Genomic DNA, 21411 nt, shown 5'->3' with positions numbered 1-21411 from the left:
GTACGTTATGACATCTATGTTTGCATTTTTAAACAAATGAATAGGTCTATTAGTAAAACTGTAATCAGAATATATGATAATCTCTGCTGTCATTTTCACTGAGATTAATGAATAAATTGGATAATTAATTCTTGAGATGTACTTTAAAAAAATTAAAAATTCAGTTTTTAATTATCTTTTCTCTTAATTATCTCTCTATTATTTCTCTTAATTATCTCTTATAAGTTGTATTGCAAATAAGGGTAAAATTAATTAATAATGGCTAGTCATATCACAAATGAGTTTCAAAGAATAATTGGGTTAAAAGAATAAGCAATGTAAAATGAAAATAATTTTGTATGTTATGGTATTAAAAATATAATATCATGGTATATTTTGGTCAGTAGGATTTCTTCAGTATTATTTACTCTATTTTGTTATCATCTTTCCTTGTTGGTTTGAGTCAAAATTAAATTCAGGGAATCAGAGTGAGTTTAAGAGTTTTAGTGAGATTATAAAATTTAATTTTAAAAATGAAATCAATCCCAGGTGCTTTAATGGCTCACAGTCTGTGTTCTCAGGTAATAGGAAGATACGCATGAGATGAGTGTAACCACTTTTCTGCATCTAAGGCAAAGAATTACCTCAATAACTTCACAGCTTACAAGTGAGCTCTAGAATCAATTAAATAAACTTAGAAAATTTGAGTAAACATGAAGCTGTTATTTTTAAAACTTGGCTGGTTGATTGAAACAATACCTATAATATTGCACCTCTTTCTCAATAACAGGAAAATTTTCTATTATTTTCATTCAACAGACTTTTGAAGTTGTAATAAAATAATTCTTCTACTGTTATCGTAATTAAATGTTTGTATTAGTTTAAAGGTTAAGTCTAACTATTTATATATTAATGCCTCCTTAGTAAGTTATTGCACAAAATTGATTTAATTAAATACAAGAAAAGTAATTTGTTTTCGTAACATAAAAATGTTTGTAGCAACATAATTGCATTTCCATTCTAGAGATGATAGTAATAATAAACTGTTTGTAATTTTATTTTATCTTAAGTATTTGATGAACTGGCACAATGATTCTTAATCATATTTGATGATAGTTTAGCTGAATAACAGCCAAAATAGTGATAATCGATACATAAACAAGGAAGTTGTGATTTTTTAAAATATTAATAGTAACAATCTTTAGTAAAAAAAAATATAAACTTAATATTGTACTAAAAAGAATTGTTTTTATTCGATTTTGTACTAAATAAAGTGGGTTGGAATCAAACGTCTACATAGTACTTGGTTTATTGAGTTTTTTTTTTAGAATAATATTTATATTTTAGGGGGTAAAATTTCAGCACACCATTTAATAAGTTTAATGGAAAGAATTACTGTAAAATTTACTTTTTTTTATCAAAGTAAGGTTTTATAAAGATGTTGAATTGATAGCTTTATTTTATTTATAAAAATTACTCAGAAAAATTGATTTGCAAGAGTATATCATTATTTCTTTTGAAAAGAAAGTACATTTTTGACAGGAAAACACACTAATGTAAAAAAGATAATCTACGTCAATGTTATATCCAAATATACACTGATAAATTTGTACATATACACAAAAAAACTGTGATCGATTTGTACAATGGGAAAAACAGTTCACAAATGGTAATACATTCATTCTGAAACCAGTTTTTAAATACAAACACGCACTTTTTTGTCTTTTTTTGTAAATATATATTAATATATATATACATACACAAACAGTAAGTAAAATAATGTAAGATTCCATTTGTTAGTTTTTGTACATGTCGCAAAGCACTTTTTCCATTGGTGTGTTGCCGATGGTCCTTTGAAAGAATATCAGTTCAATTCGAGCAGTAGGTACATGCCTTAATAATGGTAACATCAATAACAACCTGCCAAATCGTGCTGATTGTGCTGGATGCTGTCCCCGAGTATGTTGACCCAACATTACTTGTGCTTGATCCTGAAGGTTCTCCACTTGTAGTGGATCTTTTAGACCTCTTGTCTCTACAAATAAATAAAAATATTATTTTATTTATTTAAAGGTTATAATTTACTTTTATAGTATATAAATAATTTTTCTATCCTTTTTCACGATTCAACTTTAAAATTAGTTTACTGTGTAAGTCGACTTAAATACTTGTGATATTAGCAACAACCAATACTTTGGTTGTTAGAATCTAATGAAACAATATGTTTAGGGCTATTTTGTTTGATACTGGAAAGATCAATCTTGAAATTTTTAATTAATTTAATAGGCTCTTGTGAAATAGTTTAACTCATTCATTAGAAAATGATAATTATGGTTATTTTTATAAAAACTGATGATATTAGAAGCAATCATATCTCATGGGTGTTGCTCCAAAAACTGGTTGCACTGGCTTCAGGATTTACTTATAGATACAATTTTGAGATTTTGCTAATTTATTTTTTTGGAAAAAATAATGGTTTGGGGTTTGCTTCAAATTTGAAGGTACTTCCAGTACTTCCTTGTTCATACTTCTAGTAAATGGTATGTCTAAAAGTGATGAATATATCAAAATTCTGAAGAAATGGTTGACACAACTTCAAAATAAATTTCCTCATGGCAACAGAGTGTTTCAATAAGATTTGGTGCTATACCACTGCCAAAAAATGGAAAAATTTTTCTAAGAAACAAAACGTTAAAGTTGCTTTGGGCAGGTAACTCTTCAAACTTAAACCTAATTGAAAATCTTTGGACAATAGTCAAAAAAGACTCTCAAAAATGTATTGCACCGCAAAAATTGACCTCATTAAAGCAATAATATCTGTATGGTTTCATGATGAAGACATCCAAAAAATATGTAGTATATTTGTTGAATTGATGCCAAATTGTGTATGTAAAGCGATTAAGAATAAAGGAACACATATTAATTACGTGATATTCAAAAACTGTACAGGGATGATTTTTTCCTGAATAAAATTACTTTTTATTAAATAAAATCTGTGTTTGGTTGGATTAATTTGCATGCTACTGTATTTTTACCTTTTACTTTTCATAATCCAAATTTTACCAACTCTTTTTCAATTCTTTTAAAATCCAAAAATGATTTCAAAATCTAAAAAATTAAAAGGGAATATTTTTTATTACTTTTTAGAGCAGTCGGTAAAGTCAATTTTACTTTTTTCAAGTTTATTTCATTTTAATATTTTAGTTTTATTTTAAGTATGGATAATCCTGCAAAAAGACTAAGGGCATGAAAAATACAATTTTTAAGAAAACTTGAAGAGAAACCTGCATATTAATATTTAAATAAAAGAATGCCAAAAAAAAAAAAAGGATTACTAACAAGCATGAGTTAAGGAATGTGGGGAATATACACCTCTTCCTTTTTTTAAAGTCTGTTAAAAAAAAAAATATGTTTACCATAAATGTAAAGACTGTTTTAATAAATCTACATCAAACTGCAATGTTTATTTGTGGTGTATTACAAAAAAAATTAATAAATAAAATCAATAGCAAGTTCCAGTTCTCATACAGTTTCAGATGTCCAAGGGATATCCTGGTGTTTAAAAGGATAAACATTTACTTATAAATTACTAACATTTTAAAAACAATACTTATTTTTGTTGGTAAATTACATGTATGCATTACGACTTAAATGAAGAGCAATAATTAGAATTTTTTCAATTATGTTGTCAACATTTCAGATGCATCCGATCCTCTAATGGCAACTGTTGTCCTTATGTTATGTTGAGTTTTTGGGTTATTCTGATTTTTGCGTAAGATTATTTTTAAATGTGTAATTAGTTTTCTTGTTTTACATTAGGTGTGCAACTATTTAGATTTGTAAGTAATATCAACATTTTATTAAAAATTGTGATTAAATTGATGAAAAACATTAATTAGACATTTAATTTTAATAAACATGTACAGTTTAATAATAATGATTCATTACTTCATTAATAAATTACATATGGATAAAAATAAATCATTTAAGTTAAAAAATCATCAATTCATATGGTACTTACAAGTACTTATATGGAAGCACACCTATCCATTCCCGATGTAATCTATATAATACTTATATAACTATTAGAACTTTATTTGCACTTAAAAATGATCAGGAACTTCAGTAAACTAACCTAACAAACACGACATAATTTATGTTTATTTATTAATTAGTAATGTCCATTTAATGTTTCATGAATGTTCTGTGCAGTACAAAAGTAGATGTATCAGGAATAATTTAATCAGATTCCAGGCATAGGAATGACCAAGGTAGGGTAGGGTAGGGGCTTGCTCCCCCTGGATCATTTAATCAAACGAAAAATTATGGGTCAATATCAGTAGGTTATAATAATATTGCACGGCAAGAAAGCAAGTTTGATTTGTGGCGGGAGAGCTGTCCAGTGATTGGGTGGGGAACTGGCAGTTCAAGGTCTGGGTGGTCTGTGGTAAAACTCGAAGATTATAGAATGTTCAAGGTTGGTTTTAGTGGGAACTTTCTAGTACCTTCTGTTCCCTATTTAAGCGCTGCAATCAGTACGAGTGAGTCAGTTGAGTGAGTTGTCAGATATGAGCTAGTTCAATTTGCATTTCTGTAACAATAGCAATCTAAACTGGATATTAATAACTTTTTTAGCAGGAAAGGTATGTATCTATTATTTTCATTTGAGTCGATGAGTTGCAAAACCATGTAATTAAAGCAACCTAAAATGTTCAGGAAATGGGAAGACTGTTTTTTTTTTGTTTGTAATAATAGTGATTTTGATGTTGTCTTTATTATTAAAATTTTAAGAAAAATCATCCAATACTAAATAAGGAAATGATAAGTATACCACACTCCAATAATTTTAAATAATGATTGAAAATTGTAATTAGGTGCTTTAACTTAATTAGATGGTTTTGAATTTTGAAATGGTTAATTTTGCAACCAGCTACTTCTGCTAGTTGCAAATAATAAAACAAATTTGTACAAAATATTAATGATTTGTTAAAAAATACTATCATTCTGTAATAAAAAAACTTTAAAAGTTTGATGGCTAATAAATAGTGAATGGTTCAAAATTCATAATAGTCCAATTTTTGTTGTGATTAAGTTCAATTGCTACAAATGTTAACACAACAAATGACATAAAAATTTGTAACCTCAATTCAGAACCATGTTTGTTCACACTAATTTCAATCTGTGTATAGCCACAGCCTGTTAAAATTGACCATTCCTCAAGCTTCTTTGTATTTTTTTTACTTATTCTACTAGTACATTTTTATAGAAATGAAAAAGATTGACTTTTGTAATTTGAAAAAAAATAAGTTAGATGATTTTGAAACTCATAAATTTTTATTTAGATTAAGAACATATCACACAATTTTTTTTACTGATTTTCAAAACACTGTAACTTTGTGAAAAATTATTGGATGGAGATGATAGAAAAACAGTTTTAAGCGAGTAGTTTCTAGCAGAGAGTCCATTCAGAAGTTTATATTCTTAGTTGCTTTAATTTTTTTGGGAAGTGTAGTAGTAGTAGTTATTTATTTTCTTTTAAGGAGAGAGAAGAGGCAGAAACCAGATAAAATAGTAACAAAAATGATAGTGGTGGAGAAGAAGAATGTTGGTGAAAAATAAAGTGGATCTTTGCTAACATCTGTTCTGGTGTACAGGATCAAACATATTTTGATAATGATGTGGGTCACTGGCTTGGATGTTTGTTTAGTATTACCTCATCTCAAAAAATGGAAGTTTTAAAAAACTCCTGGTCACCAACTCCAAGCTGTGTAATTAAGTTTGCTAAGGATGCAGTGTAATTACAAAGAATATTCAAATACAGCTGGTTAGTGGATTATGCTCCTTGGCTGGTGTATTCCAAGAAATTAAAGAGCTTGTTGTATATTTACTGTGTGTTGTTTCCACCAACTAATATGCATGTTTTTTTGGGTTCTTTCATAGTGAGGCCTTTTACTCTCTATAAAAACATGCATGAATACACAAAGTCTCACACATCAGCTTAGTGGCACAAATCAGCACTACAGCAGCAAAATGTTAAGTTGAAAATAGACCTGTTGATGTACAGCTGATTTCTGTCCACCAACAAAGAATAGAAGTCAACAAGAAAATTGTTGCATGAAAATTTCCCCTGTGATGTTTTGTGGTACAAATTGACCTACCTTTGAGGGGCAAAGAAAATTATGAAGGTGTTTTTGAAGACTTGATCAAACTCAAAACAGACGCTTGTGACTGCATTTTCAAAGAGCATATAGAAAAGGGTGTAAAAATTGCCACTTGTCACCGTGGATTCAAAATAAAATAATTGGCCGTCATATTTATTCATAATGACGTTATGAATAATAGTTATGACGTTCATAATGACGTCATTATAGATGACATCACTACTGACATAAAGAAAGCATGTGCTTATAGTGTCCTGGCAGATGAGAGCAGTGACATGTCAGGGAAAGAACAACTTTCCATTGGGGTAAGATTTTTGATAAAGAAAAGATGATGGTTTGTGAGGAATTTCTAGGTTTTGTATAGTTGACTGATGTGGAAACAAAATCTGTAGCATCTGCAATTAAGAATTTTGTAGAAAAGATAGGCCTTGATCCGGAAAAGTGTTTTGGACAAAGAATACGATGGTTGTTCCAGCATGGTAGAAAAAAAAGATAGTGGTGTCCAGAAAATTATTCAAGAGTGTTATACTTTCACTGTGCTAGTCACAAACTGAACTTAGTTGTAAACGACTTAAACGAAATAGCAGTGATACAAAATACGGTCTCCACAATATAAGAAATAATAAGATTCTTTCGAGTATTGGGCCTCCCTTGAAAATGTATACCAAATCTACCAATGCTCTGTGAAACCTGTTGGTCTCAAAAGTATATAAGTATCACTATATTCAAGAAACATTATGAGGAAATTTGTTATGCTTCTTGAAAACCTATCAACAGATTGTAACAATGCAACTAGAAAAGTTGCTTTTCAAATGCATTGTGCTGCTACAAAATCAGAATTCATTGATAATGTTTGTTTCATAGCAAAATATTCAGCATTCCTGCAACTGGTGTTAAATCCTCTTCAATCAACAAGTGTGGACTTACTTCAATGTGGAAATCACATAAAAAAATCACAGACATCATGAGAAAACACTGTGAAAATGCGGCTGTTAAAAGTGAAAGTGTTATAACAGAGGCTAAAACAATCGCCTTGTTTATTGGAACAGATTTCAGCATGCTGCGAGTCATAAATCACCAGAAACATTGTGCGAATCCGCAAGCACAGACTCTTAGTGAGTTTTGGAGAAGATCACTAATTATTCTGTACACAGATTCATTAATAATGTCTCTGGAACAGGATTTTTCTGAGGAGAACTTGCCCATATTCTCATTGCTTATGTTACACCCTCATGTAATGCTTGATATGATGTATGAGGATTTTTTAAAAAACTACTTGTTTTTGTAGTTATTACAATTTGAATGATTTCCTTGGTGAAGCAGAACTTTGGTGCAACCAGTGGAAAGGAAAAATGTGCCAAATGCTGATTTGAAGGAGAAAAAAACTAGCTGCACTAGTTACAGAAACAAGTTCTTTTACCCATTCAAAAAACAGGTGCTACTTATCTTGCACAGCCCTGCACAACATGCATTACTGAAAGATCCTTCAACAGCTTACACGAGTGAAGAGTTGGTTACGGTCAACAATGACAGAAAATCGTCTTGTTGGCCTTTGTATGACGAGTGTGCATAAAAAGATGGTTCTGGAAGCAAAAAATAAATTTGAGAAAGAAATATTGTTAAGATTTAGCCAGCCAGAACTTTTGTAGGTTAGTACTGAAATAAGAAGATTTAGATAGGTTTGAATAGCACTGCAACTAATTACTTTTAGCGATTTCAAATGTTCTGATAAAACCATTTTCTAACAAAAAAATGTTATCTTATTTTTGCTTCCCTGGAGAAAATCCTGGCTATGCCTATGTTTCCAGTTCTTAAGAATGTTGTAGGAACTATCAAATTCTGACCACTATTATAATAAGTGATGCCCTGTTGACAGGCTGTCTTTACTATATCAATTTTAGTTTAAAATACCTGTATGATCTTACACCAGTAAAGTATCGTATGTTTTTTAAAAAAATGAAACAAATAAAATATCCTAAAATCCTCTCAATAAAAGGGAAATATAAATTTAAAGTTGCTTTAATGATTCAATAAATATAGATTTATCTTAGGTTTCTTTCAGTCATCAACACAGAAATGCCAGTATAAGAATTTTTTCTGTTTCTCATTGTTGTATGTGTGCATTTTTTAAATGTAAAAATATTTCATTCAGAATATAAGGATGAATTCATTGGTGACTTGTTGTTTGTAATATGTTTAATTATATGTGAAGTAATTGAATGTTGATTCTATGTACAGGCATATTAGGTAGAAATTGTTTACATCAATTATTAGTTGATTGTATTAATATTGATGATGGATCTAATTAGTGTTTTGGTTTTTAAAATTTAGTTTTGCTTTTGATATAGGTAATCAGGAGTGTTATAAGCCTGAGGAAGAATTTTTTTATATTGTTAATTATATATTTTATTTTGTTTTAAAATCTTTATGATTAGATTAAAATTCAGTTATTTTGTTTTTTCTAATTTATTTTGTAATTTAATTATGTAATGTGTTATTATTTATTATTATATTGTGTATTTTCTTTTGTTAGATTTAATTTAATGTAGGTTAGGTTATATGCATTAAATAAAAATAATTATATAAATAATTAATAACATTATTGCAATTAATGAAGTTCATAATATATTAAATAATATTACTTGTATTATTATAATAATACAATTATTATATTATAATAATAATAATATTACCTATATTATATTATTATTACCTGCCCTAAAAAGTACGATGGCTTTGAGACAAGCAAATTCAGCCGGATCCACGCCGACAGAACGATACCTCAGTAAAGTATCATTTAAGATTCTAACATCAGCCGCTACTTGGCCGGCTTTACAATTGACTGCACCTCCATTGGGAACAGCTGTAGCAGCTAGATGTTCAGAAACGTTGAACAACGGACTAGAATCCAATGGTAAACACCATTGTATCGCATTTAATAAAAATAATTCTGACCAACATTCTTCCAAGAGTATAACCTGCAAATAATAAATGAGGTAAAATTAATTCTTGAACATAGTCTTAAATAAATATTAAATATTGACTATTAGTATTAAATCGTCATGTTATCATGATTATGGTGAATATTAATCTCTTCTACTAAAAGCTGCTTGTAGCGTAGTCTAGTCCACATTTCCTATACAACTTGGTGTTTGAGACTACTTCATGATTATCTTTGTTAAGTGTCATAATTATAAAAGTCATAAGGACACAGGTGACCTGACATGAAAAGCCATTTATAAAAATGGTGTAGACATTTTAAACAAAAATAACCTGATCCAGTCTTAGTAGGGGAAATGAAGAGCGAGTTGTTTCCTTTTATTGAAATGAATATGCTGTTGTTACATATCGACATACTGACCCCTATGAAATTCAGGTGTTATTCAGTTCTACAAGAAACATCTTCTTCTTTCAGTAGCATCTTCTTCAGTCTCTGTCCATCACAGAGGCTGGCTATGCAGTGAACAGCTTTCATTAATTTCAATGAAAGCAACTCTGATTGATGTCTATTTGCTTTACATATGTTACAGCCACAACATAAGAATTTTGAGAATCATTGGGACATAATGAAAAATGACAATTAATGTTCTTTCTATGAAGAAAAAATACATTATATGAGGGCAGTCCAGAAAATAACTTATGTTTATGCCTAGCGTGGAGATGGGTGGGGATAAAGCCACCATCTTGGCATGAAAACATTTCTACTCTCAGTACATATCACGCTATTGTAGCATGTGAACTGTGATTTATCTGCTTTGTTTGATGTGAATTACTGAAATGTGCGCTTTAATAGAAAATCCTGTGAGCTGTGAAGTACATTCAGTGATTAGGTTTTTACTGGCAAAAAACCTCAAACCAATTGAAATTCATTGGCAACTTTGTGAGGTATATGGAGATGGAATAATGAGTGAAGGTGGAGTGAGGTTGTGGTGAATTCAGTTTAAAAATGGCTGCACCAGTGTTCATGATGAGGACCACAGTGGTCAGCCTAGCCTTGTAACTGATGAACTGATGATGAAAATTAACAACAAAATTTGAGAAAATCACTGCATTATGATTAATAAAAACTCTTGCTTCATTTCCTCCAAATTTCACAAAGTTTACTGCATGAAATTGTATCGGGGAAGCTTGGTTATCACAAGTTTTGTGCAAGGTAGGTTGAAAAAGTCTAAGGCGGCAGATTTCTATAGAGAAGGAATTGAAAAGCTTGTGCATTGTTATGATAAGTGCAATTTAAATGGCGACTGTAGAATACTATTGTTTACCTATGTAAAACTTTTACATTTTAATTTTTTAACTTAATTTTAATATCTATTTTAATCAATTAATCTTTATCATTTTTAAACAATTTTATGTTTTACATTTTGTTTTGATTATAATTTAAAATTTAAAATTTAATAAAGTTTTTTAAATTCTTGTAAAGTGTTTAAAGCATGATAAAATAAATTTAAATTTAGTTTAAAAGTTTTTAATAAAATTTATTTAATTTAAAAAAAAATGGTAACATAAAATATAAATGAATAAGTAATATGATATTATGTATTTTCAAGTTTATGATGTTTTTTTAAAATATATATATATATATATATATATATATATATATAATGCTGCTGATGATACGAATTAAGTTGGTGAAAGCGTTTCTGCTTATGTAATGAACTAAGGTAAGTCATCCTATTTCAATTATTCTGTTCTTGGGTTTATTAAATATAAATTAATTTGTATTGGTAATTTGTATTTGGTTAAAGGATTGATGTAAAAAAAATGTTTGTATATATATATAAAACAACAAATAAACCACCTACACAGTAACAAAGAATCTAAAAAATTAATACCAAAAGTCAACTTTTGCAGGATCCCAAATCATCAGTCTCTACAAAATTCTACAATTACATCAAACAAAAATGTTGATAGATTGTTTAAATTTTCAGAAATATATATGTATATCTGATTTGTTGTTTTGCAAAGGTAGATTGGGTCTTGTTTGTTCCTACTTGTTTGGTTTTTTCATACATATATGATAATGAATTTCATTTTGTTAATTTGAAATCAGAAAAATACAGGGAATATTTAGTAGAAACTTAGTTATTTGTCTGGTTGAATTTGTAATAACCAGTATGTAGTAGAATATTAATAGTTCTTCCCTGAATCTATATGGTATATAATTAATGTTTAATGACCATAATATTAAACAGGTAATATTTGAACAAATAATATTTGTCTTACCTGATCCCTGAAAGGTAACGAAGCAAAAGAAGGTAAATTTTTTGCCCACTTTACCGCCATAAATAATAATCGAGCCGATGTCTCATATACTGTTTCATGTACAGGTGGATATAACTGTGGGGTTGAAGCGGTCGTAGAATGATGTTCAGGTGGAATGTTACCTCCATGCGGTCCTGTCACTGATACACTGCAAGGTGTTACCACCGGCATCGGTTCCTCATTTGTAACATCTATACTATCCTCTGAAAATAAAAAATTCAGTACTTAATCGACAGTTTTTCTTGGAATGTAAGTATTTGGTTAATGAACCAAACTTTTATTATGTTAATTTTTATTTTATTATCTTACGAAGACTTACCGGTAGATGAGTTACTATCGAACTGTCATATGATAGCTATTTAACGATTTACTTTTATTAATAAACTAATCATTCTGGGAAGATTATTCGATATATCCACTGATTTTATGATCATATGATGTAAAATGAATGAAATATTACATACAATGTATAAGGAATAAAAGGATGAAGATTTAGCAGACTTCTGCTGGAATTAAAATTAGGAAATTTTAGAAATTAGCTATCAACATATATTGCTTTAGCAATCGATCACAATAAGTTTTGCTAAGATTTTTAGTTTTACTGTTAATTAACAGAAAGGATTTGGAGAGTGTGAAGATTAAGCTGAAAAGACTGTGTATAGGTAAAGATATGGAGGGCTATTGTTACAGGTGTATGAAATGGAACTTTTCATTGAAAACAAATAAAAGTGACTTAATTTCAAATTATTCTGCCGATTTCACTATGTTTTCTTCATTTAGAATGCTTGAAAGTTTGTATTTATATGTAGTAATGTACTTTTGAAGCGAAGGTTTTTAATGCAGGCATCGGAATGTGGAGCCAACTGAGAACAGGAGATAAATATTAAAAATTAAAAACATGACGGCCGAAAAAAAAAATTGCTGACAAATACTGCTGTTTAATATAGGATAATTGAAGGGTGTCTGGATGACAATTTTGTATATATATTTTTTTAAATCTAAAGGTATGTATATATATATATATATATATATATATATATATATATATATGTATGTATGTATTTATACGGCCTATGAAACTCCCGGTAACATAAGGCTACAGTGAAACAAATGTACATACATACATTCACCCTAAGTACATTTCACTCCAACTTGGGTAATCGTACATACTTGTATAATAAAGAATATGCTAACATGATCAAACGTACTGCCTGTCAAAAAAAAAGATTTTTCTTAAACCACCTAAAAGCTTGAGCTCGTGCCAGAGCGTCATCTCCATACGCACTTTTCAAATCTGAAAAAGTTTCAGTAGTATTCTCACCAAGTTTAATACAAAACTTAATTGCACAACGTTACTCATTTAGTATCTCTCATTTTTGTAACGCACGACAAAAATTCGTTTCACGAAAAATTTGTGTACGTCTCAGGTGGCAACAATAGACTAAAAAAAATATTAATACCTAATATCAGCTGTTCACATAACCCTATGTTTACAAGTAACTTTACAGTGTTGCCACTTTGGTTGCCAAAAAAAAAAACTACTAATCTCATTACTTTATTTACAGACGTCGTATACATAAAGACGTCGTACATATTCATAAAGCCACTTCCATACTTCCAAAAAGCCACACTTCCAGCAACGTAAGAATTCCGACGCGGGGTCATACATCTAAATCGGTTCGATTGTTGAACTGTCACGGTGGAACATACATTCATAAATACACCCTAAAAACACTACACTCCTTTTTAGGCAGTCTTGTAAAAAACGCGTTAGCTGATAACACAGTTCATACATAAATCGTGTTTAAAGAACGGTACTGTTACTTTGTTGTGAACGGTATTTTTATACGAGTTCTTTAGCAGAATAGAGTACCGAGTTAATACAATTGTTACATATAATATTCTAATGGATGTCTAACGGTAAATTTCAATTGAACTTTTAATCCATTTATTTCAAAAGATCTTCCATTCTGCCCTATATAGAATTGAGTTAATCATATAAAACTGAATTTTTACTTTTTTAAAAGTTGTAGACATATTTTTTAATTGTTTTTAGTGATATAAGTTGATCATTTTACGTACAAAAATAAGTATAACAAACTTTGTTTGTACTTTCCCTTTGTTTGAGTGTATCACATCTTTGCGCTTTAATGTTCAGTAATAGTTGAAATTGGTCGAAATGCAAGTTACATGTTATACGAGGTGTGTGAGAAAAGTAATGAGATTGGTAACACTGCGAGCGATCTGGCAACGCTGTGTCTAACGGTCTGTGCTAGATCGGTTTGTTCATCCCTTTCACATGCTCACTACGAGTTTCAATTCCGTTCAGCCAATACATTATTTTTGACAGCGCCATCAGTGAAGTTGTGTTTTTATTGTGTGTTACAAAAATGGAACATCGGAATTTAGAGCAACGATGTGCAATCAAGTTTTGTGTTAAACTTGGGGAATTCGCGAGTGTGACCTTTGAAAAGTTTAAACAGGCTTATGGGGAACATTGCTTGTCAAGAGCACAAATTTTCCGCTGGCACAAATAATTTTTGAAAGGCCGAGAACACGTTGAAGATCAATCTCGCTCAAGGAGATCTTCAACTTCAAAATCTGACGAAAACGTTGAGCGTGTGAGGGTTTTTGTGAGATCAGACCGTCGTTTAACATTAAGGATGATGAGTGAACAGTTAAATTTAAACACTTTCACCGTACATCAAATTTTGACAGATGATTTGGACATGCGAAAGGTTTGTGCGAAATTGGTGCCGAAAAACCTCACAACAGAACAGAAGGACAATCTACGAAACGTGTGCGTTGATCTTCTTGAGAGGATTGGCAATGACCAAGAATTCTTCAATCGTACGATCACAGGTGATGAATCCTGGATATTTTAGTACGATCCTGAAACAAAACGACAAAGCGAAGAGTGGCACATTCCGTCATCTCCTCGACCGAAAAAATGCCGAATGAGCAAATCAAAGATCAAAACCATGCCGATTTGCTTTTTTGACAGTAGGGGTATCGTGCATAAAGAATTTGTTTCTCCAGGACAAACTGTCAACCAAGTGTTTTACAAAGGCATCCTTGAAAGGCTCAGTATTCGCGTCAGACCAGACATTGCAGACAAGTGGATGCTTCATCATGACAATGCCCCGTGTCACACGGCCATTTCCATCACGGAATTTTTGACCTCAAAACGCATTCCTACGGTTCCTCAACCCCCCCTATTCACCTGATTTGAGTCCTTGTGACTTTTTCCTTTTCCCGAAATTGAAACGTGTTTGAAAAGGATGTCATTTTGGAACTCTGGAGAACATTCAAAAGACTGAGACCGACCAGTTGAAGCCTTCCAGCGCTGTTACCAGGAGTGGAAACAACGACTCCGCCGGCTGCCCAAGGGAACTACTTTGAAGGGGATGATAATATTGTTGTTTGCAAAAAATAAAAACTTTGGTAAGTAAAAAGTTAGTCTCATTACTTTTCTCACACACCTCGCATAAATGAAATTATTTGATTTCATTATCCGATATCAAATAACAATTATGATTTTTCATTCTAAAATTAAGTTAGTCCTACAATAATTAAAAGAAATGCAAACAAATATTACAAATTACATAGCTAAGGAAGACAACACAGGATTATGCAAAGACAAGCGCTCAGAGTGTAGTAAATTTACTTTTTTTATTCCGAGGATCAAATATAATTATGAAGAAAGGGTAACTTTTAATAGAATAAACGATAAATGTAATTTAGTACGTGTATCGTATTTTATAACCGATTAATAAATAAAACATCTAATTAAAATCTGGTACAAGCCACTGTAATCTAGAAAATGTTTAAAGATATAAACCTCCTGACGAAATAAAAATTTAATATAGTATTTGGAAAAACTAGTTATTAAATTTTTCTATAATTTAGTTAATAAGATACATCTTTAGAAATCTGAAAAAAAGTTTAATTATGAATTAGAAATAAAAAACATGTAAAAAATATAATTTAAATGTATTTTAATGAAAACTTACCGTCATCGGGTTCTTCTTTGTTATTATTGTTATGGTGTTGGCCGTGGGTGTCCTGAGGTGGTGAAGGCGGGGATGTCGTCGTTAAAGAAACGGCTGCAGCTGCGGCCGCTGCAGCAGCCGCCGATTGATGGTATCTAACGCTGACTGGTGATAAACCGAGGGCCACTGATACTGGAGGACTGCAAATATACATTTAAGACAATAATTATAATAATGCACAAAACTAAGGAACACATAATAACCATCTTTTTTTTAGGACAATATAATTATTTAGGACCAGTAATAACAATAGCAAATATTAACTAAAAAATATTATGATAAAATAATTTTGATCAACTTTTGTTGCTAAGCTAACCTTAATATTTTGCAAAATACAAAAAAGTTATTTGTAGAAATTAGATAATATGTAAAAATCCCGATGTCGATATAATTTATTTATATACTTATTATAATTGTTATAGGCTGTAATCCTAAACCGAGGAAGAAAGTAAATCACAAACAAAAATGATTTGATACGAAATGTCAAAATGTCCGTAATGTTTATCTTCTATCTTTTTCTGTTTAGTCTTCGGAACCACCGTCAGGTGTTACTTCAAAGAATGAATGAAGATGGCGCACCAGGAAGATACCAATTGTGATATTGCTTGATGTGAGCAATGCTTTTAATTCGCTGAAATGGGATGCGATCCTACAAGCGTTGAGAGATAAGGATATTCCTGGATACCTAAGAAGAATTATCCAGAATTACCTGCAGGATAGGTTTGTTATTTGTCACCAGGGTAGATCCTGCTTCCGCTTCAAAGTGACGTGTGGAGTGCCTCAAGGCTCTGTCTTGGGGTCACTCCTTTGGAATCTGGTCTATGACGGAATTCTCGGGCTGAGTTATCCTCTGGGTGTTTTCCCAGTGGCTTTTGCTGACGACCTGGCCTTGGTTGTTACTGGAAAAAACTGAAGTAGAGGTATCGGAGAAGGCAAACGCAGCGATACGAATGGCAGAAGTCTGGATGTCTACTAAAGGCTTAAAACTTTCGCATGGTAAAACAAAATACGTAGTCATGACAGGTCGTAGGAGAATATCTGACATCCTAATTCGAGTAGGGAGTAATCTTGTCCAGCAACAGACTTCAGCCAAATATTTAGGGATCTGGCTTGACAAGAGGAGGAGTTTTACGGCACACATGAATGAAATACGTAAACGAGCTGAATGCACGGTCAAAAATCTTAGCAGATTACTCGGTAATATGACAGGATCCAGAACTGTGAAGCGTAAGATTTACGCTCAGGTAGTTAATTCCATCTTACTTTACGGTATACAAGTCTGGGAAAGAGCTCTGCGTGCCGACAAGAACAGAAGAGCCCTTGAAGGAATTCAACGGCGCATGGGCTTAAGAGTGATATGCGCATATTCTTCAGTCTCCACCGAGGCAGTACTCGTAATTGCAGGAGTTCCTCCGCTTAAACAACTGGCGGAGATGCGAGTGAGTATAGCATGTGGACAACCTTCTAAAGAAGCATATGAAGAGATGCTGCGTAATTGGCAACATCGTTGGGATGTAGCCAACACGGGACGATGGACACATCGTTTGATACCTTTGATCCGACCATGGATAGAAAGGAAGTTCGGGGACATAAATTACTGGATAACGCAATTTTTTACAGGGCATGGGTCGTTCAGGTCCTATTTATGTGCGAGACTAAGGGTAGATAACAACAACTGTCTTTACTGTGGGGCTTATGATTCCCCTGAACATGTAGTATTTGAATGTAACCGTTGGACTGAAAGCAGGCAATCCTGTGTAAGACGTATAGGGCCATTATCTACGGAGAATGTGGTGGATAAAATGCTACTTAACGAGGATAACTTTAATGTGATCTCGTCGTTTATAACCGCAGTTATAAAGAAGAAAGATGAGGAAGCTCGTCAAGAAGAAACCTCTCGCTGATGACGGCTTGTCGTAGGTGGAATTTCCACCTACGAAATAAAAGAGCTAACCGGTGAACTGACCTGCCGCGTGCCGGACATACAGCCGGCGGGCGGGGAGGCGAGCTAGAGTAAAGGACACTCCTCTGGCGCGAGTCAAACTTGATTGTAGATCCGTTCCAGAGGAGTAGGTGGAATATATAAAAAAAAAAACCACCAAAGAACACCGGTATCCACGATCTAGTATTCAAATTCGTGTAAATGTAACTGTCTTTACTAGGATTTGAACCTTAGAACTCCCGACTTCGAAATCAACTGATTTGCGATGAGTTCACCACTAAACCAACCCGGTGGGTTATTTCCAACTTGTAACTTTTATCCTAACTTGTTTAGAAAATTTGAAAGAGAATAATACAAACTCATATCATTCTAGTGCTCACAAAGCACTATAGATTTTAAGAAATTCTGTAGGAAGAAAAAAGTAGTAAATAAGTATCTTATAATAAATGAAATTAATTCTAAACGTAGAAAAGAGTTCTGAGATGTAATAAATTAATTTAAAGGGAAAAAAGTATTTTTATGTTTAGCGGAAATAGAACCCCAGGAATGGCTAAACTATTTTGGCATATATTCTTAGGAGAATATATCATTAACTATTTCATTATCATTCTCTACAATAAAGGATGGTACGTGGGTTTGTTTGTTTGATGTATGTTTACATTTTTATTTTATCTGCTATTGGCGTAGAGCGGATCACATGGTGCACCGGACAGCTGGGCAGCTGCGCGCAGCTTGTTAACGATCCATTCGTTCGAACGTTTTTTATACCCAAAGATCAATAAATTTATTAAAGGTATAATATATTTGCTCTTATTTAAATATATTATTAATAAATTGAAAAAAAAAATAATAATAATAATATTAAGGAAACAAAGCTGAGATGATTAATCCGAAGCATTTATTCAACACAGTCCTTTCGTTTAACCAGAGACAATAATTAAGTTATTGTTCAAAAGAAAAATATAACAATATCCTGAAAATAGCCTCATGCCTCTTCTATTTACTGTATAGGTTGTACGCGTCGGTTTAAAAATAAAAATGTGAGTACATACAGAAAACAAACCAACGCATCATGCTTTTTTATGTTAAGAGATATTAGATAGTCATGAATCAAAAATCTTAACTAGATTTCTGTACAGAAGAATTGAGAGGAGAGTGGAAGAAGTGTTAGGAAAAGACCAGTTGGTTTCAGGAAGCGTATAGAGAAAAGGGAAGAAATTTTAGCGCTCAGATTAATAGTAGAAGGAAGATTAAAGAAAAATAAACCAACATATTTGGCATTTATAGACCTAGAAAAGGCATTCGATAACGTAGACTGGAATAAAATGTTTAGCATTTAAAAAAAAATTAGGGTTCAAGTACAGAAATAGAAGAACAAATGCTAACATTTACAGGAACCAAACACAACAGTAATATTGAAGAACATAATAAAGAAGCCGTAATAAAAAAGGGAGTCCGACAAGGATGTTCCCTATCCTCATTACTTTTTAATCTTTACATAAAGCTAGCAGTTAATGATGTCAAAGAACAATTTAGATCCGGAGTAACAGTACAAGGTGAAAAGATAAAGATGCTACGATTTGCTGATGATATAGTAATTGTAGCTGAGTGTAAAAAAGATTTGGAAGAAACAATGAACGGCATGGATGAAGTCCTACGCAAGAACTACCGCATGAAGATGGACAAGAGCAAAACGAAAGTAATGAAATATAGTAGAAATAATGTAGATGAACCACTGAATATAAAAATAGGAAGAGAAAAGATTACGGAGGTAGAAGAATTTTGATATCTGGGAAGTAGAATTACTAAAAATGAACGAAGTAGGAGCAATATAAAATGCCGAATAGCACAGGCGAAACGAGTCTTCATTCAGAAATATAATTTGTTTACATCAAAAATTAATTTAAACGTCAAGAAAACATTTTTGAAAGTATATGTTTGGAGTGTCGCTTTATATGGAAGTTAAACTTGGACGATCGGCGTACTTGAGAAGAAAAGATTAGAAGCTTTTGAAATGCGGTGCTGTAGGAGAATGTTAAAAATCAGATGGGTGGATAAAGTGACAAATGAAGAGGTATTGCGGCAAATAGATGAAGAAAGAAGCATTTGGAAAAATATAGTTAAAAGAAGAGACAGACTTATAAGCCACATACTAAGGCATCCTGGAATAGTCGCTTTAATATTGTAAGGACAGGTAGAAGGGAAGAATTGTGCAGGCAGGCAACGTTTGGAATATGTAAAACAAATTGTTAGGGATGTAGGATATAGTGGGTATACCGAAATGACATGATTAGCACTAGATATGGAATCTTGGAGAGCTGCATCAAACCAGTCAAATGACTGAAGAGAAAAAAAGAGATTTAAAAGCTTTAAACCTACGATTTTTTTTTGTACGCCTAGTACAAAGAACAATTAACAAAATTGATGTTCTGGTTACTTTATGTACTTTAAGAGTAATTTTATACTATTTTTGGGCTCCTCAGACGATCAAGGCTATTAAATTTATCATTAATTATTCATCGATAATGAGTATAATAAAAATAATAATAATTAAGGGTATATTGTAATTTAATTTAATTAATTCAAATTTGGTTGTAACAGTTAATTGTCATTTTTAAGTTAATTATGTTGGCTTAATACAGTAAACAAAGTCGGAAAAGTATGGTAAAGGTAAAACGGATAATCGGCAAGCACCGTGACGCGACTGGTAGCGCATCGGCCTTTCATCCGGAGGTCCCGGGTTCGAATCCCGGTCAGGCATGGCATTTTCACACACGCTACAAATCATTCATCTCATCCTCTGAAGCATGCCTAACGGTGGACCCGGAGATAAACAAACAAGAAACGGATAATCGAGGTTATACTTATAATAGGGAACAATAATACACAAATGTAAAATCAGGCTCTTTATTTTATTAATAATAAGTCTATAGATCCGTTATTTCTACGAAGGCTTAACGACAGGTCGATCTATTTGTGAATGGGAAGAAGTAGTTTTCTATACGGGTGAATATTAATAATAATAATAATAATAATAAAATCCATCGGATGGATCGAGTATCGATATCGCTCGTATATCACATCACTGAACACAATCGACTGTCACAACTAAGTCGCTTGTTGTGCACCGACCGAGATTATAAACGAACAAATGAATCGGAAAGAGTAAGTTACCGTACGGTATTTGCCTTCTAAAGGCAAGAAGCAAAGCGAATCGATGAAAGGGTAGGCAACGTTTTAATCGAACGCGGTCGATTTTCTTTATCGCATGTAAAGCGGTAAAGAGCACACCAAGAGGTGTGTACTCGATCGGTAATTTTGCACGTTCCTTACGGAGAATGATCAAAGCGTCTACCATCAGCTTGCAATTTCTATCTACATTCTGCTAGTGTGGTATACAATACTCTCACGAGATCGTGCTTTTCCGTCTCTGTTTTCGTTTCGTATTTTTAAAATGTAATCTTTACACTTCGACATCATCAATATTTAACGCTATTTTACCTCGTATCACTCATTTGTAACAGATTGTTATTAATTATGAAACTTTTTTATCTTTTCTCTTTATATTTTATTTAAAGAGTTCCTACGTAAAACGAATATCTGATCCTGCATATAGTTAAGCTTAGTTTTTAAAATAGTAAATATTAACAACTAATTACGATATTCAGAAACTATGTAGTATTAGTTGTTATTCTGAGAGGATAGCGCAGTAATGAATCATGAAGCATATATAACTTTGAATGTGGTGGCAGTATTTTCAGATTTCAAAGCAAAATCTTTGTTTAAATGACGGAGAGAATTAGAAAATTGTGAACCGAGATTAACAAGATAAAAAATTAGATTATAATGTGTCAAAGAGTTAAGATAGTAAATCATTATCGTTCTTATTTTACACCCAGTATTTTAATGACTTTTGGGTAATAACGGACCGACTAATAAAGATTGTCAATCTTGATGCTTTTACCGGGTGTACGAAAAATAATTCCGTTGTTTCAAGAACGAATACAATTTT

General features: G+C 31.9%; 1 protein-coding gene across 1 annotated transcript in view; it reads right to left on the bottom strand.

The window, feature by feature from the left end:
* Positions 1–1480: 1480 nt before the first annotated feature.
* Positions 1481–21411, bottom strand: part of LOC142320795 (photoreceptor-specific nuclear receptor-like) — a 229045-nt gene continuing 209114 nt past the window's right edge. Inside the window, exons 5-8 of the mRNA XM_075358774.1 lie at positions 15419–15597; positions 11367–11608; positions 8854–9118; positions 1481–2014 (exon numbers count right to left, since the gene is read on the bottom strand). Coding sequence (XP_075214889.1) covers positions 1776–2014; positions 8854–9118; positions 11367–11608; positions 15419–15597 — 925 coding nt within the window. The 3' untranslated portion in view covers positions 1481–1775. The remainder of the gene's footprint in view (positions 2015–8853; positions 9119–11366; positions 11609–15418; positions 15598–21411) is intronic.

Source organism: Lycorma delicatula, chromosome 3 (genome assembly GCF_047948215.1).
Source record: "Lycorma delicatula isolate Av1 chromosome 3, ASM4794821v1, whole genome shotgun sequence".
Classification (NCBI taxonomy): Eukaryota; Metazoa; Arthropoda; class Insecta; order Hemiptera; family Fulgoridae; genus Lycorma; species Lycorma delicatula.
This window is presented reverse-complemented; position numbering and strand designations above follow the sequence as displayed.